The sequence below is a fragment of the Lycorma delicatula genome, chromosome 13, assembly GCF_047948215.1.
Source record: "Lycorma delicatula isolate Av1 chromosome 13, ASM4794821v1, whole genome shotgun sequence".
Lineage (NCBI taxonomy): Eukaryota > Metazoa > Arthropoda > Insecta > Hemiptera > Fulgoridae > Lycorma > Lycorma delicatula.
The window spans coordinates 43,032,292-43,059,880 of record NC_134467.1 but is presented as its reverse complement, the minus strand read 5'-3'; the positions used below and the strand labels follow the sequence as shown (position 1 = coordinate 43,059,880).

Sequence of the window (27,589 nt, the reverse complement as noted above, 5' to 3'; positions counted from 1 at the left end):
TACGTCTGTCCATGGAGATATTTTATGAACAAATCTTCATTAGATAAACTTTGAAATATTGGCTTTATAGCTTGAAGAACAAGTAGACATTGGGATACATAGAAGTTTTGTGTGAGTTTTTACTGGTAAATTTGAGCATCGTTTGCATAACTGCTGTGATGCAATTTTTTTTTAAACTCATAAGAAATTTATTTAACATATAGTTATGAATCTTATATCAGATGAAAAGTAAGCTGAGAAGAAATTCCGAAAAACGATTATTTTGACTTCTTACTGGTTACGAGTGCCCTAATGAACCTAAGTCTTACACTATTATCTAGGCAGTTACGGTTGACTCTTAAACTAATTTTTAAACATCATTTATTCGACTTCGAAATGCAACATTTTACTTTGAAAAACCAAGTAACTATGGGATATCGGTAAATTAACAGTTCACAAATCCCCACTGAATTCTATCGCCTAATCTCACAAATTGATTCGCATTAGAATTAGGTAAAATTTTGTTCCTTTGTTAGATTTCATCATAACGTTAAAATTACACTTTTCAATAAATTTTGTGAAATACTGAGTGATCATAAATTACTCAGCGCATTTTAAGTGTTAACAGAAAAATAACAAAACAACGTTCTTACATGTGTATTTTATTTTTGAACTGGGTATTTCCACAATTTGTTTTTAACAATTATTAACTTCAAACAATTTCCACATGAGCCCCTGATGTGGCGCGTAAAATGTATAGACAATACTCAAGTTCACATCCTACAATACAAAGAATATTTGGAGTTATTTTATTATTTACACCTTCGATTTTTCTTTTTAGTTCATTGACGTTGACAACCTTCATTACATAGTCTCTGACAAACCCCAAAGAAAGAAATCGAGGAGTGTCAAGGGATCATAGTGGCGAGGGAATTGGTCCACCACGGCCTATCCAACATTGAGGAAATTTTTCATGTTGGTAGTTTCTAACATGCAGAACCCACTATAGTTGTGCACCATGTTAGGTTGTCTAGCCACGACCATGGAAGTTTTTCCCGTGGAATCCTGGGAATTCTTCTGATTCTCCGCAATAACTCATGGAGGATCTACTGCTGCCGACATCAAATGACACTGACTCCGTTGGTGCGGTCAACAATGTTGCAGTCAAGACTCCATGCACGCCCCATTACAGCGTGTGAGGCGACCAAAGTGCTCGCCCTCTCTTTTAAAGGCCTTCTTTCGAAATTTTTTTCTTCTAACATCTTTACTTCCGGTTTCTTAGATCCCTGAATGGGGATTTTCTCAATCTGAATTTTGATTTGCATTGTTTTTGTCTCAGATTTTCTCTAAGTTTTCTCTTCATTTGGTTTCATGTTAGAACTAGTCGACGACCCAATCCTTTGTAGAAAATAAATTTTTTGTTTCAGTAACATCCGCTACCTTCTGCAGTGGTTTATGGCTCGTTTCTTTGACCGGTTTAGTTTTCAGTTTTTCATTAATGATGCGTTCGACCATCATGACTAATGCTGATGCCAGCTCAGATATCACTTCTCCTGTTTTAAAGGGGGCTGCAAGAACTGCTGAGGTTACAACAATCTGAGCATTGTATGCATTCTTCAGCGATCTACTAATCACAATTTTCTTCACATCGTAGTAGCTGATCTTCTGTACAGTCTTCACTTCCTGGATTTCTACTTGTTTTTTAAAAGCTAGACAATTACGAGACCTTGCTGAGTGGTGTCTGTGGCAATTGACGCACACAGATCGATCCCTGCACGAGTCATCAGGGTGCAACGTCTACCACACACTCAAATTTGTCTCCTTGTACATCGCACTGCTATGTATCCAAATTTCTGGAACCCAAAATGCCGCAACGGAGTTGGGATGAATAGATGAACATCCAATCGATGAAAACCAGCTTTTATCTTCTCCGGACACTTGGGTCGGTTGAACGTCAGGACATGCAACGTGAAAGGTAGAACTCTAACGTTGTGTCATGTGTTCAATCTTCAACATGCAACGACTCCTTATGGATGAACCTTTTCAACAATTTTTTTTTTCTGTGCAGTTTAGTAGGTCCCTGCACACAACAACACCCTTGAAAGTATGTGGGACAACTTCAATATAGATTAGTCCCATATTCTCTGCTTTAAGTAGCCGTGACGACTGTAGATCGTTGACAGTTTAACAAATAATACTTTCATGTTTCCTCCAGCTGGTCATCCATCTGCTTCCGGGATATCTTGATCTATTAAGAAAGGGCTAATATTAGAAAAATCGCTCCCTTTCTCTTGATTACAAGATATTTAGGAATCGATCCACCACTCTTCGTTCGATCCTTCTTTTCCAAAACTATGGACACTTTTTCATCATAAAACTCTACATTTTCCTCCTTTTCGCTTCCGATGAAAGAGGTTCTCCAAGAAGAGGGTTTTACGTGGATCTGTGCCACGAAATTTGCTGGTCAATATATAGCAAGGTGCAAGTGGAGATACGGTGTGGCGTTTACCGGATCATGCCTGGGTTCCCCCTGTCAAACCGGGCCGGAGAGTCCAGGTACTGTCTGATCCACGATACCGACATCCCAGGACTCGCAGCTAATAGTAATAAGAACTCCAACGCCCTTGCCCATGGGACAATCCCTGCCGAAATGATTGAGTCCACTGGGCTGACCAAAACTTCAACAGAGCAAGCTCACAGCAGCCCACCCAAAACTCAGCTCCAGAATTGTTAAGAAGGATGAGGACTTCCCGTCTTCATCCCGCCCAGCGACGACAGAACAGATCACGGTCATACCTCCCTGAAGCACCTGAAAAAAGAAACTAAATTAAACCAAAAGACAAGATAGTAGTAACTATGGTAAATAAAGTACACATACCTTTGACGAAGAAAACTTCGTAACTTCACCCCCAAGGGAACTAGAGGCTCGATGTATAGCTTAAAACCTTACCTAAGGTAATACAAATGTGTCCTGAAAATTTGAAAGCAGTCGGTTCTCGCGTGATGCTGTTGCAAACGCACAGAGAGGACCCGCCACGAACTTTCGTATTTATATATTAGTTTTATAAATTTAAATATTTAATAGTTATAATCTAAATTAATTTAACAACAATAAATACGAAACATTTTTAAATAATAAATACATTCAATTTGAAGGGTATTGGTAATAATGAAGGATTTGTCAGCCAAATTGTTAAATGTAGAAAAAATCTGTTATACTTTAAAAGAACGTATTAAAGCTCATTTTCAACAAAATATGATTCTGGAAAATCATTCAAATTAGTATAGAAGGATATGAACTATACATTGAAGGAATTAAATCACACAGAGTATGAAGGTATAAAAAGAACTTGTGGAACTAATTATCTAAATAAATAATTCATTTTTGATAACTTCGAAAAAATAAATTTGTTAAAATTATAATAAACATACAGAATTCGTCAAAAATATGAAAATCCCTTAATATCTCTAAAACCGTTCTAGATAGAAGACTGTATCTTTCAAGATAATGTACCGGTAAACTAGTTCATCTTTTGACAAGAAATAGAATTTCAACCCGTTCTTGGGGGGCTGCCCAAGAACGGGCAGCGTTAATATAAAATATTTTAAACGGTATAACCCTTTGTGTGATATATCATTTTAAAGGTCTCTTTAAGACAAGAAAAATGGTACAAATAAAAATTTGTTAAGACATCTGTACCCAAAATGGCGGCAGGATAGATTTTGGACGTTTAAAAAATTACATCGATAATTTAAGAAATTGTTAAATAAATTTATAAAACTTTGATGTAATGGATATTATCGAATAAATTTAATGTAAAAAAAAATAAAATAATATTTATTAAGCATTCCGTTTGCTTATTTACTTAAATTCCACTTTAATAAAGGCTGGAAATGTCCTCCTGTTTTTTCATAGTGTACCAGTCGGTTGTAAAAGGATGATGCAGCATTATTTAATGATTCCCTAGTGATATTTTCTGCTGATTCTCAAACTCTGTTTTGTAAATCATTGATACCTTGGAGCTTATTATGATAAACAATACTTTTCAAGAAGCTCAGTAAAAAGTAATTCGATGGTGACAAGTCTGATGATCCCTGGACATTCTATTTGACCCCTTCGGCCGATCCATCTTTCAAAAAAAAAAAAATGCATTTAAAATGTATATGAAGACCGAAATCAGGCGGGGCAATATCTTGTTTAACAACCTTTTGAATGTTTGGATTGATATGGTCGAGAAGCAAAGCCTCATATTTCACTGCGTTTAAATTTCCATCGATAAATGTAGGCCCTGTCAATCGTTCACCAACAATACCTGCCCGTACATTTTGATTGACTGGATACTGTGTATCTCCCTCACGATACCAGTATGGATTTATATCATTCAAGTAACGACAGTTAAGATTTATGGAGCAATAGACTGCAATAGATGAAGGACTTCTGGAGCAATAGATTATAGTCAAGCAGTTTTTGGCCGGATATGGTGGTTAGAGGGCCTATCTTTATAGGTTCACCCTGGCCACTCAGATATCTATCCAGCCTGTGATGTGGAAGAAACTCCGTACCATGCCCTTTTCTGTTGTACGAGGTTTCAAGTCGGGCGGAAGTGCATGATGGACGCCTTGGGTCATGTGGATATGTTCAGGTCTGAGGATTTGCAACAAATAATACTTATGGGAAAGAAGCAGTGGGATGCTATTGCAAATTATAACATAACAGTTATGGAAGTATTAAGAAATACAGAAGAAGCTCGGAGGAGAGGTGAGCAGTGAGGCGGCCTGCAAGGGAATGAAGCACCGGTGGATTCCGGGTTGAACAGGTCTGCAACTGAGTCCCTTGGGGGCCCCTCCGATTGTGAGGGAGGGTCGCCTTGGTGCGGTGAGGCCATGGACACTTCGCTTCCGGTGCCTGAGGGCGTTTCTCACATCTTTCAAGATTATGTCCCTCAGACGTGTTGGTAAGTAGGTGTTTGTAAGTTGTTGAATTATATGCGTGTTTGATGGTGTATGTCTGTGTATGATGGGTGAAAGTTTGGTAATTTGAGTAACGTTTTTGTGCTTGGTGGATATTTTCTCTTTGTTGTCATGATTCATGGTGCTTTGTCGTTGATATGTCATGACTTGTCCTGGCTCTGTAAGAGAGAGAGTGTGTGTGTGTTTTACGTCTATTGTATTAAAGAAAAAAAAATTGTACTGTCCGGTGTATTCTTGGTTGTTATCATTCTCTTGGTAACTGTTGTTATGTGTTGTTTTGTTCTGCGTGTTCTGTGAATGGCTGGTTGATGATTGCCTGTGGAGACCGAATGTGTATGAGTGCCTACTCCCCCTCCTGAAGTAATGATTTATTAGCAGTTTTCCAGGAGGTGGGGGTCGCCAGAGGTGGAGGTTTAGTCGGTAAGACGCAGGTATACATACTCACTTTTTAACATTTTGTGGAACCTCTTAGCAAGTCTGACACAAAAAAAAGTATCGATAATTAAGGTGATTTACGTTGCCGTTTAAAATACCTGGAATCATCACTTAAAAACTACGTTGTTTAATAAGTTAGGATCCGCACAAATACTTTTCATCATAATTTTGCAGAATTTAAGTCTTCCATTGCAGTCATCATCATTAAATTCTTACACCGAACGAATTTTAATGGGTTTCAAATTTTCACCTTTTAATGTTCGAATCACTGAACTTTGGCTAATGTTATCGTGTGCTGTTCAAGTCAAGGAATGAGGATTTTCAATGAATTCTTGCATAATCTCTAAAGATTTGTTATTATTTATTGCAGATTTAAGCCTCCCTAGTTTTCCCCTATTATTAATGCTCCCTGTTTCTTTAAATCGTTTGATGAACCTTTAGAAAGGGGTTAGGATTATTAAACGTTGCATTCGATTCACAAACTTCATTATACTATTTTATCACCAAAGTCCTTCGTCGTTAAAAGTATGACCGTCTCTTGTTCACTAAGTGACATTTTTATTGCAATGTTAGCAAGTAGCACAGTAAAAATTAATTCAGTAAAAAATTTACCAAAAAAAGGTAAAATAACATGTAAATAACAAAAGTGGCTTACAAATGCGGTAAAGGTAGATAAACTCAATTAGCCAACCGATCACAGTTAATTCTCATAAGAGACTAAAAGTGTAGTAATGAAACACTCTAAGGCACTGGTTTTCAAACTAATCCGAGTTGCGGCACCCTTTTTCAATTAAAATTTTTCCATGACACTCTACCCTTCCTTTTTCCTGTTTAACCTCCGGAAATTACCGTTCAACTATTTACTTCAGAGGATGAATGAGGATGATATGTATGAGTGTAAATGAAGTCTAGTCTTGTATAGTCTTAGTTCGACTATTCCTGAGATGAGTGGTTAATTAAAACCCAACCATCAAAGAACACCGGTATCCACGGTCTAGTATTCAAATCCGTATAAAAGTAACTGCCTTTACTACGACTTGAATGCTAGAACTCTTGACTTCCAAATCAGCTGATTTGAGAAGACTCGTTCACCACTAGTCCAACCTGGTGTGTTATGGCGCCCTACCCAAAGTAAAAATATGACTACTTGTAAGTAACAGATAAAAATAAATAAAACTCGTGTATATTCATTATTTTTTTATTTCATTAACACTAAATTAATAATTATAAATGTCTTGGTTCAATTAATTATGAAGCTTTTACAATATTTCGTGGCGCTCCTGTGAAGAGACCGTGGCTCCCAGGGAGCCACAGTTTGGGAATCACTGCTCTAAGCGACATTACAAAACAGTAAAGTAAGCTTCATTTTTGCAACAATGGTAAGAGATCAGCATGATTACGTGACAATATTAAATTTAACTTTTAAAATAAATTTTAATTAGATTAGATTAAATTTTAATTTATTTTCTTATTTGAACTTAGTAATAATTTAAAACGTAGGGCTGATCATTTAGTTATATTTAAGTTGCTAATGACTATTATCATTGGTGCGACTATAAATAAATTATGGGCAAAGTCAACTGGGCGGGTTGTCAACATTTTGGATTTCATAATTTCGTTTTTTATTTTATTTACTATAAATAATAATAATAATAATAATAATAATATAATTGTCAAATATTTAATTTATTGCAATATATCACTTCCCATACCAGAATCTGTGAAATGAAATAGGCTTTTAATTTTCATTACTAGCGCAAATTTTTAACATTTTATTCATTTTTATACTCATACCAATCTTGTTTTCTCTGGCTCTGATTTCAGATTAATCGACTTCAGATTGTTTAACATAAATCTTCTAACTAGAAGTCTTATTTTTTTCTTTTTTTTGGCCTCTGAAACCACATTAAGGTATTACTTCAGAGAATATGTATGAATATAAATGAAGTATAGTCTTGTACAGTCTCAGATCAACCATTCCTGAGATGTGTGGTTAATTGAAGCCCAACCATCAGAGAACACCAGTATCCACGATCTAGTATTCAAATCCATATAAAATTTACTGTCTTTACAAGGATTTGAATAAGTCTTCTAGTTAAAATTTAAATAACCACAAAATCAGATTTAAAAAATGTTTTATCCATAAATTTTTTTGTTAAATTTCAATCTTTAATATCAAAAATAAAAAACTGAGTCATATAAAATCGTCAAGATTTCTAAATTCATAAAACGTAATCTCCTTCAAAAAAATTAAATTAACTTTGAAGTAATCAGATGAACACTACAACACTTTTAATCTGATTATCACTAAAAAAAATTAACAATCAATGTTCCAACATCAAAATACAAAACTAATACCGATGTAGAGTCAACAATTTTAAATTCATAATGCTACCGTCATAAAAAATTGAAATAAAATTAAGAAGTAATCAAATGATTATTAAATGGTAATATTAAATCTTAATCTAGATTTATAATCGCTTGATTGTGGCAACCATTTGGTCTGAAACAAGAAAATTTTGCATAATATATTTCTTTTTAAATCTATTTTCTATATTTTATCATAACTTAACACTATCTTTAAATTTAGTGGAATGAATTTCACTCGAGTACAACTGATTAAAGTTCACTTAGCACAATTTACATAAGCCTTTACATAATTGAATGGTTGTTTTTATTTAATGTATTTAAATATCAAGCAATTATTATGAATAGAACTGTTCAAGAACAGGAATAGCTGATGTAACAAAGCACCAATGGATAATTCCAAAAATAACATAAAGGTGAGTCAAATAAAATTTTTTCTATTTTAAAAAATCATTATTTTAGCAATTTTGATATAAATAAAAATGATCTGACTGATTGTGAATATATAAATGTAACTATGTAATTCCTTTTGAAAAAATATCTTTATCATATCTCCTGCCAAGTCAAAGCATTAAGTATTCACTATAGAAAGGGATACATTAATCTATTGTTTTTCATTGTATATCCCGAATTTTCTTATGGATGTGAAAGATATAAAGTACCTTTAACACAAGAAACACCCCAGTCAGGTTGCTTTATCTGAAAGTAATGATGTTCACTATACATCCATCTATGTAATGAACAAATTGATTGAGTCGTTTGTATCGACTGAACAATACTAGCATTTCAGACTGATATTTTAGCATTTTGCTTAGTAAAGAAGGCAACTGGAAACCACTGGACTCCTCACTTTTCCCTGTAATCCTGGCTTATTTTTATTCTTAAAGATGCTTATGTCATTTTTTGAAATAACTTGAGGCTTATAACAGATTGCTTATAACATTTATACTTATGGCACGTAAAATATAAATTTACATGTCTTTACCCTTAGAAAGTTGTTTGATTCATCCTTTATGCTTTGAATAACAAAAATAAACTGATATGTTAATAAATAAATACTTCAATCAGGTATTTATTCATTATAGATTATAACAGAAAATGGCAGACATACTATTTCATAAATAACCACAAAGAATTCCAGAAAGGATGAAATATATTTGTGTAAATCATGCATCAAAGCAATATTACAAAATATAAAATTAAACAAAAAGTAAAAGTAATAATTATAACCCAAAAAAATAATAATTAAAATGTTTTGTTTTTGGCACCATGCAAAAATTAATTTTGTTTTAATACCAAAAGGACTACAATAATTTTTTTTTTTAAATATTTTGTTAATAAATCTATTTCCAACAAAATCAAATCGCATTGTTTTGAGAACCTTAATAAAATTCTAAGCATGTCATTATTATTAAATATCTATTATGTAGGTATATTCCAATTCCAAGAATAATATCATTTCTTGTGGCTCCCTTAAAAATCCAGAGTGAATTTTTAAGATACTAAAACAGGCTGACAGATTATTGTTAGCACATATGAATATCAATTATGTAGACCAATAATTAGAAACTAAAAATGTTAATTTATTCTTTTGTTTATATTTACAAAGGGCACTAGGAAAGTTTTGCAATAAAATGAAACGGATCATCACAAGCACAAGTTACAAGTTAGCACATGTTTAGACAGGTCCCAATCTGCACTGTAGCTACTCTAATCATTGTTTCAGTGTCATTTGCTTTTTAGTTATGTTAGTGAAAAGAGTTAGTGATATCACTGTGATCAAAAACTGAATACCAGACAATTTTCTATTATACTTTTACACATGGGTTAAGTGTTTTTAACTTTTTAGAGGAAAAGACTCCTACATTTGAAGGGGATTGTCCTCATCGTACAACAATATTTACAACAAATTAATCAAAACTTTTTTTTCTTTATGAGTACTTCTGTGTTGTAGCTACACTGCTTGACCAACAACAATTCTTTAAGTTGTTTATGTATTGTGAGGTTATTTTTTTTTTGGGGGGGGGGGTATTCAGCAGTTTTCATGTTATAAATAATGTTTTATGAAAGCTTATTTAATTTTTTATTACAAAATTATATTTTCGTATATTTTATTCTATGTGTCTTGAATATATAATAATGTACATAACTCCAAGAAAGTGTTCAAAAATTGTTTCTCTTTCTGAGCATAGCAGTATGACGCAACGACAGATAACTTCTGAGTGTGGTGGTAGACTAGGGATAGTGAATGCTATTTTAAAACAATTTAAAGAAACTGGTTCCTTTTCACTTCAAAGGAAAGGCAAATATGGCTGTAAAAGAAAGACTACTTCAACACAGGATGAGTGATTGATGAAAAACAGTAGATTTCATTCAAAAATATCTTCTGTGGACTTAAATTAAGAATTAGCAGTCAGTAGATCAGATTTACACATGCCAACTGTTAGACACCAATCTCTTGTGGCTAGATGCTCATTGGCCAGCTAAAAAGAAGCTTTTAATTCCATCAATGTGTAAAAAAAGGCTCTTGAAGGCGATGTTAACCGGACCAAAGAAGACTGGAAATATGTTATGTTTTCTAATGAGTAACATTTATATGTTTTGAGGCAAAGGGTTTCATACATTAGAAATGCATCAGATCAAAATCCAACAATCAGTTAAACATACCCCCAAAAAAAAATGTTTTGGGATTTTTCACATTTAAAAACCCTTGTTCATTACTTCCAGTAGATGATATGTTGAAAAGTCATGGATATATCAATATTCTGAAGGAAAGGGTTGTGACACAACTTCAAAAATAATTCCCACAAGGCAAACTGGGTGTTCTAAAAGATATGGTGCCATGTCATACTGCCAAATAGTGGAAAATGTTTTAGAAAAACAAAATATTAAAGAGCTCCGATGATAAGGCAACTTTCTAAACCTAAAACCAATTGAAAATCTTTGGGCAATAGTAAAAAGCGACTTCAAAAATTAATTGTAGCACAAAAATTCACCTCACTAAAACAATATCATAATGGTTTCATGATGAAGTCAAAAAAATGTGTAGTACACTTGTTGATTCAATGACAAATTATGTACATGAAGTGATTAAGAATAAGGGAGGACATATTATCTAGATATTCACAAATTGCTTTGATTTTTTTCTAAATAAAGTTATTTTTTATTAAATAATATCTGTGTTCAAATTAACTTGTACACTACTGTAAGTGGTACTGAGAGTTTGAAAGAATTAATTTTGGTATTGAGGATGCTCCAAAGTCAGGTTGATCATCTTTGTCTGTGACTGAGGGAAACATTGTTGTAGAAAATTAGGCAGATAGGCATGTGATCTACCACCAAATAGAGGTGTAGAACCTTCTGAAAATAAAAATTTGTATTTAACATTATTTGTTATAACATTACAACAGGTATGTGTATTATAATGCATATAAATAAGATTTTAAATAAATACAATGAAGAAATACAAGGATTAGAATGTGTGAAAAAAATATTTTAGGTTGTAGCATATAATAGTTGTGTTGAGATTGGTTTTGGTATAGAAGAGAAAGTAATGGAAAAATGTATAACATGATAAAGAGAAGAAGATTGCACATTAAGTTATAATTACTAATAGATAAAAGGAAAGTTTTTTATTTAAACTATAAAAATTTCATAACTAATTGTTAGTAGCTTAGTTAAAAAAACCCGCAAAATAGTGGAATTATTCTGGTAACTTTGGGTAAAAATCTATTTTTTCAATATTAGCCATTTTTTACAATACTTTGAAATAGAAGATTTCTATAAATTTAAAATTCACTTATTGTACATATAGAAATTTTCCAAAAATTACTCCTTTAGATTTTTAAAAAGATTTTATTTTATTTTAAACATTATTATAAAAAAATATATATTGTAATAAAAGTTATTATAAAAATATTTCAAAACAATCTTTATTATTTTTTAGTTAATTTGAATATTATTACGCATTAATATTATTACTGAATAATTTTTCATTTTTAACTTTCATTTTCCAACATGATGTTTTTTAATTCGAAATGTGTATGTCTAACCTGATTAAAACTACTGAAAACATGTTCTAATAATTACTTAACCTAACTTAGTGGTAGTCGCATGATGTTATTTCGGCATGCAATTTCAAGTATATTTACTTAATAAATTATCAAAATGACAGTTGCCGATAAATTAGTTTTAAAAAGAATAGTTGGTGGAAGTGTAATTGAAAGGAGACCAGTTTTTACTCCAGACGAAAAGTTAGTAGCTTATTTTATAAACATTAACGACTATCCAAAATTAACATAACCTAAAATTATATGTTTGTGATATTAAAATTATTATTATAATTTATATATAATATGATTATGTTTTTAATTTTCAGAAATTTATTTGTGTTAGAAAAAGAATGTATTCGTTCATATAGTACGAAATCTGGAGAATGCGTTAAAGAATATTTTACTGTCAATGGAGTAGATGATGTTATGGGGATATCAATTCATAATGATATTCTTTTTGGTATTACCTCATCTGGGTGTTTAACGAAATGGTATTTACAATCGACAGGGAAAGAACAAGTTGTGGTAAGTTCTTATTGTCTGTTTTGTATATATAGCATTAAATATAGAAAATAGGTAGATTATTACATCAAATTTGTGAATAATTTTATTCTTAATTAATCTGACTTCTTAGGCTAATAAGTTGTTTTACATAGAAAATAATTGCCAGTGGCAGTTCTAATTATATTATGATATAACTGAATAAAACGTATAATTGGAACTTTCATACCATATTTCAATAAACATGCATTACTAGAAATCAATTATATTAAATTAAAAAAAAAATACTTCCATTATTATTTCTAATCATTGCATTTAATAAAATTGTTAATAATTAGTAGAATATCAATTTGCACAATTTCATGCAGTGTTCATTTTAAGTTTGCCAATATTGGGATCTTATAAACTAGAATTGCCGAGAAGAACTTTAAATTTAGGGGTTTTCATCGATTCTTAAGTGAATTTAAGATACACTAATAACATGTTTAGAATCTTCCATTTAGCCATTCAGTTTTATTTATCCAACTTTTACAGATTTAATATTTTCAGATATAACATTAATTTTGACGTTATGTATTTTACATTTTTTCTTCTAAACGTAATAGCTACACTTGATTTCCAATTATACCTATGGTAATTGTTACAGTTTCCTCCTGCCTCTAAACTCTTTGATATTGAGATATATTAATCTATCCAAGTATGAACAATATAAAAATATTTATATTAAGTTGAAAATCATAAAACATCCATTAATAATTTTAAAATTACCCTTAGAACATTTAGAATCATCTGGCTGCTGCTGGTACTCAGAATTGTTGTTAACAAAGCATGGATAATGATTTGTAGTCTAGATTGAGTAGACAAAACATGAATTCATCCAGGTGGCTGACTGAATGATGCTTTTGATTATCGTACCTAGTGGTTAACTGTAAGTTGGTTGTAACTTTTGAACCGCAAACAATTAAAAGACCTCCAACAGTCATAAATAATAGTATACTTGTTGCTGTTATAGCATATTATCAGGCAAAATGCACCGTTTGATTATTGCTAACAAAGTTTCATTTCTGTGAGTTGGAACTGGAACATAGAAACACTTTTTACTGCCACGGTCAATACCTCTGAAGTATCTCTGTTATATTTTATATGATCTATTTTTGTTTTTTCTATTTCTACAGTTACTCCTACACCACCAATTGAAAAATACTCCTGTAATACAGTGTACACACAAACTTCACAAAGATATGAACTCCAGTCTATATATATATATATAGTAAATCGTGATGTGGTGGTTTTACTGTAATCCAAAACTGTAATCATAATTTTGTTAAATTATGATGAAAAACATAAAAGTATTTATTTTATTTTGTAAGTTATTTAAATATTTTATTTTGTGAGATTGTTTTGTCACAATTTTTTGTAATTTTTTTGTTTGTGAGAATCAACTGTATTAATTCTTTTGTGACAAAAAATGTCCCTTTTTTTCATTTAATGTCATTTAGTTTCTGTAATCTGGACATTTCTTAGATTTTGGTAAAATACCATGTTCATACAAAAACTTATGCAAGGATTCATTATCTTCTGATAAAACAATAAACTGTGAAAATGTAAACTCACATCCATTGCAACAAAAAGCCTAATTATTTATGACATGATGAAGCCATAAACGTAATTAATTATCCACGAACATTGACTTTCAGACTTCCAATTAACTTGTTATTAGATTATAACAAGTTATAATATATATAAAGACACTGGATCTATCAATCCAGTGTCTTTCTGACTCTCGAGACTTCTTTCCTTATTGTTAGCAAACTATTTCATGGAATTTATCTCAGTTTCAATAGAGATCAGAATAGTAAACAATTACCTTTTCTTTTTTTGCATTGAAACATCTAATTATTATAACGTTTTCAGATACAACATAATTTTGATATTTATATTTTTTCTGCTGAACACAACTTCAGAAGTTCATCCCCAGTTATACCTAATGACAATATGTATTTATAAGTTGAACCTTAAGTCCACAGTGATGTAATTTTACTTTATTTTATTGCTTCATTAGTGTTTTTTTTCCATAATATTTTATTATTGTAGTTAACTTGATCAAGCAGTTACTTGATCAGCTTCAAAATAGTTCATACTCTAATATACTACAGTAAGTTATGCTTAGGGTGAGGAAAGATCTAAATGTCTGAAACCAGGTTTGCACCCGTGCAAGGTCAAAATCTGTGCTGCATTATTACTTTAGTCAATTAGCTATAATTTTGTAAGTTATCAATACCTGTTCACATGCTAATCCTTAGTTAGAGGAAAACTAACTTTACCTCAAGGTTATTTATAGGTGAAGTTAGACTTTTATGGAGAAAGTTAGGGATAAATTACAACATTATGGCAATACTTAAAACAACATCCCATAGGACTGATGGCCAAATTTATCTTTAAACAGAAATATAGTCACTACAGAGAGAAAGATAGACTATACTGCATGTTCTGTGCTATTAGTTTTGTGTATGATCCACCAGATTGGTCTAGTGGTAAACTCATTACACAGATCAGCTTTTAATTTCATAGCTGAGAGTTCTAAAGTTCAAATCCTACTAAAGGCAGTTACTTTTATACAAATTTGAATACTAGATCATGGATACCAGTGTTCTTTGGTAGTTGGGTTTCAATTAACCACATGTCTCAGGAATGGTTGACCTGTGATTGTACAAGACCACACTTCATTTACATTCATATATATCATCCTCATCCATCTTCTGAAGTAATACCTTATGGTGGTTCCTAAACAGAAAAAGGCTAAACAAAAAAAGAGAGTATAGTGGACAAAAAAATCGAATCCATTGTAATTTTGTAAATATGTTAATTTGAATTTGTTCATACTTCTGGTATTTCTTAGTTTTGAAATGTGAAGCAGTTGTCATTATTTAATTTCACCTGTATGTACTTAATAGTAAACTTGTTTTGGATTATTATTATGCAAAAAATAAACAATTCATATCTTATATATTAAAAATGTTACTTCTGAAAACCTACTTCTAAACCGTGTGGGCGTTCTATTGGATGGCTCAGGCTGGTATTGATTTCTGTTCGTTCTGCTCAGAATGACTCCCAGATATGTCATCAAGCATCATTGAACCACAAAAATGAGTCTCCTTGGAGAATACCTAAAAAAATGATCATTTATTACTAAACTGATGAATTTTGAGGTAATCGTGTACAGGAATATCACTTTAAAGGTCTATCAATGCCGGGTGATAATATGTGTGAGCCAAACTGAATAAAAAAAAAATGATCCTGATCCCTCCAGTAGAATATCTGGATCATTGATTCTCAAACTTTTTCGCCCACTGCCCACACTGAGAATCAAAAATTTTCAAGTGCTCCCAAAATTTTTAAACTTACCATCTGTTAAAAATAATAATTACAATTATTGTTTTTAAGAATGAGCTCTTAAAAACAGCAATTGCAATTATTGTTTTTAAATGTGCCATATCCTATTTCTGAGTTGAAACTTACATTTTAAATTAGAACAGTTAAAATGCATATTTAATCATATTTGGAAGAGTTTTTATTAAAATTGGTTTCAAAAAAAAATTACAATTGTATCTATAAAACAATTAACAATTGTTGTATCTATAATATTAACAATTATGTTAATATTATAACAATTTTTGTATCTATAACAATAGTGATAGTACAATAACAATAATGATATTCAATATAACAGTACAATAATTAAAGCAAAGCTTTCAGTTGAAAAATTACACTTACATTAATCTGAAGAATGAATTTGATGTGCTTTAACGAGGTTGTTAATATCAGGCTTGAATTTACTTAAAAACAGCTGTAAGTCGCCATGTTTAGTAACATGCACTGATTTCTCTTTTTAGTTAGCAATGTTGCTACAGCTCTAAATCCATGTTCAGACAAATACAACGATGGGAATGGTATAGAAATCTTGGAATAAATCGATGGTCGATTTGTTCCAAAATTTCTATACCCTGGATTATGGTAATCCAGGGTACAGTTGTGGGATTGGGAGGATTGGCTTTTGCAGCTAAAACTCTTGGTAGCCATTCTTGAATTTTATTTTTATTTCTTCTATGTGAGGTCTTTTAATGTAGTGTTGCACTTTTTGGATTTTGTTCATTTTGTGCTCAGATATTGAAATAATTTTTAATGTTTGAGACTGTAATCTTGGGGGTTAAGCTGAGAGTGGGTGATACATTTTGCAGTTTCATCTTTAAAGATTTCAATACCTCGGCACAAAATAAAGAGAAGCCAAAAACTGCAATATTACATTAAAGACCTTGCAATTAGAAAGCTAGATCAGGTAGATCAAAACCCTTTAATTTCCATATTGCTTAGATTGTGAGATATGCAGCATTTAAGACAAAAATGGCCTTTTCTCTTTAAAGTGGAATATTTTGCTTTAGAAAAATGATAGATATATAAAAAAAAGAAATTAAAACTGAAAACTTAAGCTTTTAAACGAATTTAATGCAGTTTACTGAAAAACATTTATTTTCCCTCGTGCACTCAACCGAACAAAGAAAAGCGTTAAAATTTTTAAAACTTCTTTCACTGATTTTTTAATTTTTTATTTGTCTCTAAGCCTCTTTTAGTTGAAAAGTTAAAGTAGTTTGAATACAATAATTTTTTATCATAAGATGTAGGTGTCCCTTTAATTTTTTATACTAGTGTAGTAGATATTTAATTTTAGTTTGAAATATCAGGCAAACGTAATTTTTGCCATTTCTTTTTAATCAGTGATTGCCTTTCTAGACTGTCTGAATGCCCCCAATTTTCTGTAGACCTTACACCGCTCTCCTGAAAGCCTCCAGCACCCACAAGATGGCATTATCGCCCGCTTTGAGAACGAATGGTCTGGAAGGACTGGAAATAGGTTTAGAGCACATATTTTACTTGTGATAGGGAAATAAAGAGAAAAACAAGGGGGTTGGGGGTGTAAATGGAAGGAATATGTTTTAGCCAATCTTTTTAAATATATAACAAAAAAAAAATTAGCCATAGTCATGTCCAACCCTTGGCAATTCCAATTCCTTGGAATCTTCTCGGCAGGTTTTACAGGTGGTTTCTCATTGCCTTCCCAATGTGGTTAATTGAAACCCAACCACCAAAGAACACCGGTATCCATAGTCTAGTATTCAAATCCATATCGCAAGGACTCAAACCTTAGAACTCTCAATTTCGAAAATCAGCTGATTTTTCAATGACAAGTGTTTACGCCATTGCGTCAAGTTGCGTTTAATCCAATAAATTCAAGGTTATGGTTGAGTCTTGTAGTCATTACAGACTTGGTAAATTTATTTTGCATTTTTGTAAGGCTTATCTTATGTGTACTTTTAATATAGTTTGGTTTGGTTTGTTGTTTTAGTTATCAATTTCTCTCAGGCTCCAGTTTGACTTACTGTTGCAGCATCATATTAGTGTCAGCTTATTTCTATCACGCATTATTTATTGCTGTTTAGTCTTAATATATATATTAATCATAAGGGTTTTTGTTCTTACTAATTTTAATGTTGTCAAAGTTCCTAGAAGTCTAATTTTCTTTGTCTGCGATTACGTCATTTCCTCTACTTGTTCGTATTCAGCAATTTATTTATCAGTCTTACGTAACTCTTTTAATGGTCTGCTTGCTTATAAAATTAATCGTTGTTATGTTCTTTCTTACCCAAACTTCCTGTCTCTGCTAATTTCTTTATCTTACCAATACCAGCACACTACCCCTTGTTGTCAACACACACTCTCTTCGGTCTATTGCCTAGTTTTGTTTTCCCCCTCTTCACACCGGAATGAGCACTGGAATGAGCTTTGTTCATTCCAGTTCAGTATTTCATGTTGTTTAGATGCACGGGCTGGTCCCCGGGCGGACACCAGCTTGCGGTTCTCTCTCATATAATGTGTTAATTCTTTCGTCGTCTTCATACTCTCATAAACATTGTGGTCATTCTCTTGTTCTACTCATCAGTGTTTTCGTGATTTCACAGTTTTCTATGTTCGTTTTGCCTCGTTTATTTGTTAAGTTAATTCTCTAATTCAGTAGATATCGACTAGTATTGTAAGTGGTTCAATTACTACAAACCAGCCAATTTTATCGATTCAGAATTCTCTCCAAACTCATTACTACAAATTTTGAGATACTACGTATTATTCAATTTCTATTCACAAATTGTTACCTCTGTCATTTTTGATTCGCCATTGTAGACTACGCCAAGGATAAACTGTATGTATTTATTTGTACTTTAATTTCACGAGTTCATCTTTTACAAATATTTATGTGTGATTAAAGGCAAGTTCAAATTATTCATCATTTATTATATTAAACAGTTATGTTATTAGTAAAATCAGTGGAATACTTTATTAATTGTACATTATGCATTTGAATTTCAAGTTCGGCTTCTTCTTCTTTTTCCTGTTTAGCCTCCGGTAACTACCATTTAGATAATTCTTCAGAGGATGAGTGAGGATGATATGTATGAGTGTAAATGAAGTGTAGTCTTGTACAGTCTCAGTTCGACCATTCCTGAGATGTGTGTTTAATTGAAACCCAACCTCCAAAGAACACCTGTACCACGATCTAGTATTCAAATCCATGTAAAAATAACTGATTTTACTAGGACTTGAATGCTGGAACTCTCGACTTCCAAATCAGCTGATTTGGGAAGACACATTCACCACTAGACCAACCCGGTGGGTTGACCCAATAAAAACTGGTCATGAAGTACTTCACCTGTCCATGCCACTGCTGTATAGACTCAGGTTTCATTCATGTTATTTAAAATTCACTATTAACGAGAAACAATAATTTTCATTTAAAATAGGACTTTTAAAATTTAAAGATCTTCAACTTTGGTTGGATTTACACTCAGCTCCTGATGATTCAGCAGCTCTGTACTGTTCACACAGCTTCTTTCAGATGTACTCGGCTCTTGATGATTCAGTGGCTTTGTACAGTTCACACAACTTCTTTCGGATGCACTCGGCTCGTGATGATTCAGCGGCTGCATACACAGTATATAAGCAGGCTCTGCATTTCATTCAGGCAGTCTTCTACAAGTCTTCAAGGACTCAGCAACTCTTTCACTCATTACATATATTAATACAATAGATTTACATAAAGATTCACAAGTTAATAATGTGAATGATATTTACAGTTCATAATAAAAATAATTATAATCACAAGTACATAAAGACTTAATTTATTTAAAGAATCAGCACCAATTTCGATATACAGCTGCTCTGTCCACAGTCTGAAAAGAGAGAAGAGCCTTGTGGTCTTAGTTCTCTTGCCAAGTGAGGAATGTGTGTGTCATTCTTCCCTGGCGATGGTCTCCTGATCTTTGCCTGCCTGTCACCTCCTGAAGGAGATTGATGATCAACAGATATTACCTTACAAAGTATGCCATCGGTCATCTTTAATGGCTGTCTCAGAGTCTAACTCTTAACAGCTATTAAGGTTTGTTTATGGTTTATTCCTCTCTCTCCACAAAACTATAACCTTAAATTTAACACCTTTCCACAGAATAAATTAGGATTTGAACAGGTTACCATAACTCAAAACTGATTGCGAATTGACTAGATTACTGATAACACAGTGTAAACTTTGACCTTGCACAGACTTTTCTACTTTGTGAGATCTCAACGCGGGCTCATTTACAACAAATTATGTATATCTATGATTGAACTTGATTCTGAAAATTGCACTTGTTTTTTTTTTTTCAGAAATTACAACTACCTAATGAGGAAAACCTGGTAGTGTTTGATATAAATATTATAGACCATGGAACCAGTGAAAGCAAGATATCTTCTGTTGAAATATGTTTATTTTTATCAAATATTAAAGATGATAATAAATTTATAACTGTTGCTATATATAACATATATAGTTTAAAAATGTTAATGCATTACAAATTAATGTAAGTATTTGTGCGAATGTAATAACAGGTTGTGATATTATTAATTATAATAGTACTTTTTTATTTATTTTTTAATTAAAGATAGTGTCTGTAAGTTTTTATCCATTATTAAGTAATAAAATTTATAAAAAATATAATTAATTACATTATCTAATTTCTTGACAGTAGGTTAACCCATATTTTGAAATGCTTTGATGCAATGGTCGTGAAATGATTTAGGTTTATAGATGCTTCTGAATAAAATATATTTTTTTTTGACTCTCAGGTGTATTTATTTATCGATTTATGAAATGTTATGAAAATGCATCTTCAACAGAAAAGGGTGTCTAAATTATCACTAACTGATTCAGCTTACAATTTTTATGAATTTAAATAAAAACTAAACAAACAGATACTAGGATAGAATATAACTGAAATGTTTTAGTTTTATTTCAGTGTACAATGAATACATAAAGTTTATTTTTTACGGTAATCAATAAAATATTTTGTGTAAAGTCCAACTTTACATTACATGAAAATACTGTTGTACTTTTGCATTGTCTATAATGAAAAATGGCCACCGCCATTTCCTCCTTTCTTTGTTATTCAGTGGTTGCTGACACCATTATCCAATGAATCACGTATAGCGATTGTATTACTTGATGAGATTTGGCCATTGGATTGAAATTTTCATTTTTTTTTTTTTTACCTTAGAATACCTTTTCACATTATTCAGAGATTCTGTGGACTGAAAATTTGTAATTAGAATAACAGGAGAGTTATCATTCCATTTTATAATAAAAATTGAATTGGTGGTATCAAATAGATAATCGTACGTCCCACAAGGTTCCTTACACAAAGAGCGAGAATCTTCATAAGGGCAGTTTTGAATTCTATTTTCATTAACTGTTCCAGTTGCAAAATAGAGCCTTCCTTTTTCAGTAAAGTTAACAATTTATACGAACTAATAAATCTATCGATATAAATTATGTTCTTTCCAGGATTGTCTACTGTGCACAATAAATTTTGAACAACTGAAGCACCTAATCCAAGGCTAGGATCTACTTCTGCATCTTTTCTTTGATAAAAAACTTCTTTTCCTTGAAAAGAGAAACTTTGAAAAGGTATCCTTATGAAGAACATAAACACCACACCTTGTAGCCAAAGTGCCCGGGTTTTCCTTTTGTAAAAATTTTACAAAATGTGTTATCGTCTATTCATCTATTGAAATATGGTGATCATAAACAGCTAATTTTGAGTGTGTTTTAGTCAGTGAAAATAATATTGTACATCGGAGTTTATTATACAAATTATTTATAGGCTATCTCAGAAGGAGCAAAAAATGGTTAAATTTAATGAACAATAATATAAAAAACTTATTACCAACAAAAAGTTTTTTTGCACGTTATTTAATAATATGCAAGATTGTTATTAAAACAGTTTACTTAAAAACAATAAAGAAATAATATATCGTATAATAATAATCCAAAACAAATTACATTGTGTTATCACAACTTCAGCTGTATACAGGTTAAAAACAGACTGAAAAATATGAACGTTGAAATCTTAGATTTTTTCTTACTTTTTTCAATCCTGTTTCTTAAAACTTCTTTCTGTTGCCGGTGTTTTACTGCTTTCTCTTTCTATTATCATCTGAAGCACATGTTAGAACAGTATAATAACTTATGAATATTGTTTGCGAACAATAAGTAACACTATGGTTTGATGAGATGAGAATGCTAGATATGGGTAAATGAAGTTTCTTGTACAGATTCATGTCAACCGTTCCTGAGATGCATGGTCAGTCGAATCCAAACCACTAAAGTATTCTGATATTCACTGTCTAGTATTTCAATCTTATAGTAGTAAATTATAATAGTGAACTTTATTAGAATTTGAACCTCAGAACCTTCAACAAAAAAATCAAATCTGTTAATTCTGCAACAATTTATTTTATCATGAGACCTCCCCAGTGAGTTTTATATCTTAAATAATATAAAATTTTTATAATTTCCAGTATCAATTTTTTTTTTAATTTTCTCTTTCATATTGTTTAATTACAAAGGTTTTGCTTTTTTTCTATACTTATATTTATCTCTTCTTCCCTGATAAGGTGTATTGGCCAGTTTAATTACAGAAAATTCAACCATCAAAACTGAACAACCATGAATACAAAAGAAAAATCCGACAAGATAATTGTTTTTGATGCAACTTAATTTAAAATAGTTATCATTTTATTTAAATATAGGGCGATTCAAAGAAACGGGAAATTAAAAAAATTAAATAACGTTAATGAAAAATTTTTTTAGAAAATGAATTTTATTTCATGTAATTGTACAAATGTTGCCATTTTAGGATACATACATTTTAGTTTATTTTTTAAAGATGTCATCTTGCAGGTGACCTCCTCTTCTACGTAAACACTCACGAAGTCTCTTCGTTAAATTGTTCGTGGTTTGACGTAACATCTTGACTGGAATTTCCACAATTGCTTCTCGGATCTTTGCCGTCAGTTCTTCTGTTGTAGCAGGTCTACTACGGAACACTTTGCTTTTAAGGTGACCCCGCAACAAGTAATCGCAAGCTGAGAGATCAGGCGATCTGGTAGGCCATCTAATGTCACAGTTTCGTGGAATGACACGTTGTCCAAACAATCGGCGTACAGCTGCCATCGATATTCATGCAGTATGCGACGTTGCTCTGTCTTGTTGAAACCAGGCTGTGTTAAGAATCGGTGGAAATCTCTTTTGTTGTTCCACAACAAAGGTTTCAAGCACGGCTACGTAACGAGCCGACGTCACTGTAATCACAAGACCGTTGTCATCCTCAAAAAAATAAGGGCCTATAACACCATAAGTTGACATAGCACACCACATGGTCGCTTTCTGGCTGTGCAACGGACGCTGGTGCAGCTGCGTAGGATTTTCTTGTGCCCGGTATCTGAAATTTTGCTCGTTAACAAATTCACTGAGGTGGAAATGCGCTTTGTCTGACATCCACAGTTCGCGAACAAACTCTTTGTTATCATTTATCTTCTGAAGCGTTACATTACAGAATTGTGCCCGCACAACTGCATCGTTCGGTTTCAGTTCCTGGACGATCTGCAACTTGTATGGATGGAATTGCAAGTCCTTCACTAACATTCTTCGAACGCTTGTACTACGCGATTGTAAAGATCCTGAGAGATGACAGATTGACCGATGTGGACTTTGTGTGACAGCATCTTGTAAAGCTTGAACATTCTGTGGTGTACGGATGGTTCGATCACAGCCTGGAGCTTTCTTTTTCATTGCCAAACTGGTTTCCTCAAAATTAGATATCCGTGTTTTAATTGCATGTGCTGATGGAACACGGTCGTACCGTCTCAGATTAAAATGACGGCGAGATTCTCTACACGCTCCCTCCACACTGTCATTGTTTTTGTAAAATGCTTTGATAACAAATGCACCTTGCACACCACTCCAAGGATCCATGACAACTAAATGGCAGGTTAGGTTAGAGAGGCTGGCGCCACTTATCAAATGGTACCAATCGCCCACGGCTACCAACACAACTTTCAAAATTTCCCATTTCTTTGAATCACCTATATAATATTTTTACATTTGCACGCACTATATTTAATTCACATATGTCTGGGAGTACTAGCAGCAACAGTTGGCACTAACTAAAGGAATGTAATTTCACAACTTACATAAAACTAATTTTGCTTGTACAGTTTGCAGACAGGTGTAGCCACGAGGCTTAATGCACCAGGTACCAAGTTAAATGGCTGATCTTTTGAGATTTCAAGACCCAGCTAGATCGAGTTACATTTGTACGCTTTAAATATTATTCATTTATTTAATTCTGCTGCTCACCTGTAATGTCCCAACATAGCAGATGACTACAACAGCTTTTTTTGAAGTAAAGGTGTGATTTTGCAAAGAGATTTTTTTGCAAATATTATTTTTTAATCATTTACAAATGTTGATAAGAAAAATATGACCCTAATTAGGCGAAATCTTTAGATACTGAGAGTGACCTTGCTCTACAGCCTCACCCCCTTGACCGTTTAAGTTGAAAATTTAATGGCCTCAGTACCTCATATGTAGAAGTAATCTCACTCAAGTTTGGTCAATATTGGTCCAGTAGTTCTGAAGAAGGTGATTAGAGGCCAACATCGAACATATGAACATTAACATTGGAAAATTTCCATCCGGTTTTTTTTGGTTCCTTAATTGTCAAAATGTCAAGATCTACATATACCTAAATTGTGAACCGATTACAATACTTTCCCTTCTAGAGCTATATGTCTGCTATAGTACTCTCAAGACCGGAAAATAAAAATGTGAATGAAAAGTGAAATAACAAGAATACAGTGAAACTCCGGTTGAAGAAAATTTAAGAAGTCTGCTTTGAACTTTTAGATATTCATCATTTTATATTTGGAATACTACCTCTAGTTTTCATAGGTTTTCTTTGGTAAATGAGTTGTTTAAATTAAGTGTTTTCCTCTATCAGGATATACATCTAAGATTTTTAAAGTTACCCTTTTCTCCCACTTTCTTTTTGGAAGTTGATTTTTGTTTTGCGCATCAGAAGTTAGTTTATATGACTTATAATAATCAGTCATTCTTACTGCAGACTAACCATGTAAACAGTGAATTCAAAAGGTTTCTTGACATAATTAAACATTAATTCAATTCAATTGTTTAATCTTAACTAATTGAATAATTAGTAAAGAAATAAGGAAATGAAATCTGAACACAAAAAAATTGAAACAGTCTACGTTACACTTTCATACATTTTTCCAGGTTCTATAGTTTATATTTCTTAATAAGGAACAAAGGCAGCCTCAATTTTATATCGTTGTCTTCTGAACCTCTCCAACTTAGATTTGTAATTTATAAGTGGTTTATTTCTTTTGCTAATAAAAATTGATAATAGTGCATTTATTTTTTTTATCATTACAGAGGAAATCATAATATACATAGTATATCAGTTGGTGGTTCCTATAACGAAATGTTTGTTTGCACAATACATAAAGATATTTTAAGAGTACATAATTATAAAAGCAGTAAACCTTGTAACCTGTAAGTATTTCACTTTTTAATTTAATAGTTTTTTTTAATATTTTTTAGTAATTTATTTGCCTTATATTTAAATAAAGATTGACTTCAAAACTGCTTTTGAAAGTAAAAAATAATATTTTTTTTAAATTTTGACTTTTTGAAGTTGATGATAAATACTATTACTCAACAACTTTGTAGTAGTTACATATTGCAGACTACCATAAGTCAAAATTTCAAGAATTAAAATTGTGATACATATAGGCCTTAAAACATTGTAGGAGACGTGTATGCCGTGTTTGACAGTTCATGGAATAGATATTTATGCAACAAAAAAAATGCTCAGCCATAGATAATGCATGCTATACTGCCAAAGGTCTTACGAAGTTGAAATTTGAACCTTTTCCATACCTTCTTTAATCACCAGATTTGGCACCTGCAATTTTCACTTCTTTTAAGAGGAATATTAAGGGTTTTCATTTCACCACAGAAATGTGTAGCAGTAAATGATCACTACATTAAAAAATAAATTTTTCACTAGTAAATAAAGAGTACTTTTATGCCCCATTTATTTTATTAGCAAGGTATGAAATATGCATTATGTGTCAGCAAACCCTCGCATTAATCTACGTTCTCCAAATCAGTCAATGATTTTTTATTTTCTATTTTTATGTTTCCCTATCTAGTCTAAAAAATTTTTAATCATTTTACCCAGCTATTTTGAATTGTACCTTTATTTCAGTTACATGCAAAAATTAAATATTGTAATTTTAAAAAAAGCAATTGACAACACAGTTGTACGACTTTCCCGTCACACGGGTAAAGCTGCATTCTGGGAAAGTTCTACAACTGTAGGTTGTTTCTGATGCACAGCTTACATGCACAACTTAATTTAAAATTTTGTATAGTTTTATTTAAATACAATGTTTTTTAGTTTATTTAATTCTGTGATTCTAAATAAAGCCCATGCTCATACTTTATTTAATTTGTGTGGGTGTGGCAGTACTAGCAGCGATGGTCGGCACTAACTAAGCTTATATAATTTCACAACTTATATAGAACAAATTTCACTTGTACGGTTGGCAGACGAGTAGCCGTGAGGCATAACAAACTAGGTACCAAGTCAACCTGGTGATAGAATTCAAGACTCAGACAGACCAAGTTACTTTTTTTTACAGTTTAAATATTATTCATTTATTTAATTCTGTATAGCTCACCTGTGACTTTACAATATAGCAAATTACTACAACAGCATTTGTTGGGGTTGGGGTATGATTTTACAAAAAAATTTTTTTGCAGATATTGTTATTTTTTATTTATTAACAAATGTGCGTAAGAAAAATATGACCTTAATTAGGCTAAATTTTGAGATACTGAGGGAGACTTTGCTCTACATCCTCCCCCTTAGTTGAAAATTTAGTGACATCAATGCCCTATATATAAAAGTAATCTGACCAAATTTAGTCATCGGTCCAGTAGTTCTGGAGATATAAAGTGATTTAGAGGCCAGCACTGAACAAAAGTGCATACAAACATTAACATTTGGAAAATTTCCATCGAGTTTTTTGATTTTTTTTGGTTCCTTAAGTGGTGACAAAACTTCAAGATCTGGTAAAAACCACATATGTCCAAATTGGACCAATTACACTACTTCCCTTTCTAGATCTATAGCTCTGATATAGCGCTATCTAGTTGGGAAAGTAAAACTTCTTGTAACATTTTATGGAAAAGATAGAAAAATATAATTTAGTTGTGATATATCTGAATCAAACATATAATTTAGTTTTCTTTTTCAGTAGAAAAATATTACATTTATTATTTATTTTTGGTTAATTGTGTTATATTGTCTCTGTACACAATGTCATCACCGTTTTTCACCTGTTTAAAGGTCCTATAAATTTATGCTAATTTGGGGTTTTTTATAAAAGATAGTATATGCAAAATAGAATGAAATCTGAAAGCAGTTGATCTAAGTTTATTTTATGATTTTTATGAAATAAAATTTTATCAGTTTAAAATTTTTTTCAGATTTTATTCACAGAAAGAATCTGAATTTACTGTTGTGCGTGCTCATCCAACTGAAAATTGTGTTGCAGTAGGTAATACTAATGGCCGTGTATATATTTTTTATAATGTTACAACTGTAGGTCGCAACTATACTCAAACGTTATATGCGTGGCATATTTTGCCAGTGTCTGATATTTCATTTACACCTTCTGGTAAATAATTATATATATATTTTTTATTAACATTTAATTAATTTTTATATAATATATTGTTCCTTACTGGCTTTTTTCTGATATAAAAATGAGTT

At 31.9% G+C, this 27,589-nt stretch overlaps 1 protein-coding gene across 1 annotated transcript in view; it reads left to right on the top strand.

The window, feature by feature from the left end:
- Nucleotides 1-11,833: 11,833 nt before the first annotated feature.
- Nucleotides 11,834-27,589, top strand: part of l(2)05287 (WD repeat-containing protein l(2)05287) — a 50,311-nt gene continuing 34,555 nt past the window's right edge. The window contains exons 1-5 of the mRNA XM_075381358.1: nt 11,834-12,005; nt 12,131-12,329; nt 20,055-20,248; nt 25,180-25,299; nt 27,304-27,494. Of these exons, the coding sequence (XP_075237473.1) occupies nt 11,920-12,005; nt 12,131-12,329; nt 20,055-20,248; nt 25,180-25,299; nt 27,304-27,494 (790 nt within the window). The 5' untranslated portion in view covers nt 11,834-11,919. The remainder of the gene's footprint in view (nt 12,006-12,130; nt 12,330-20,054; nt 20,249-25,179; nt 25,300-27,303; nt 27,495-27,589) is intronic.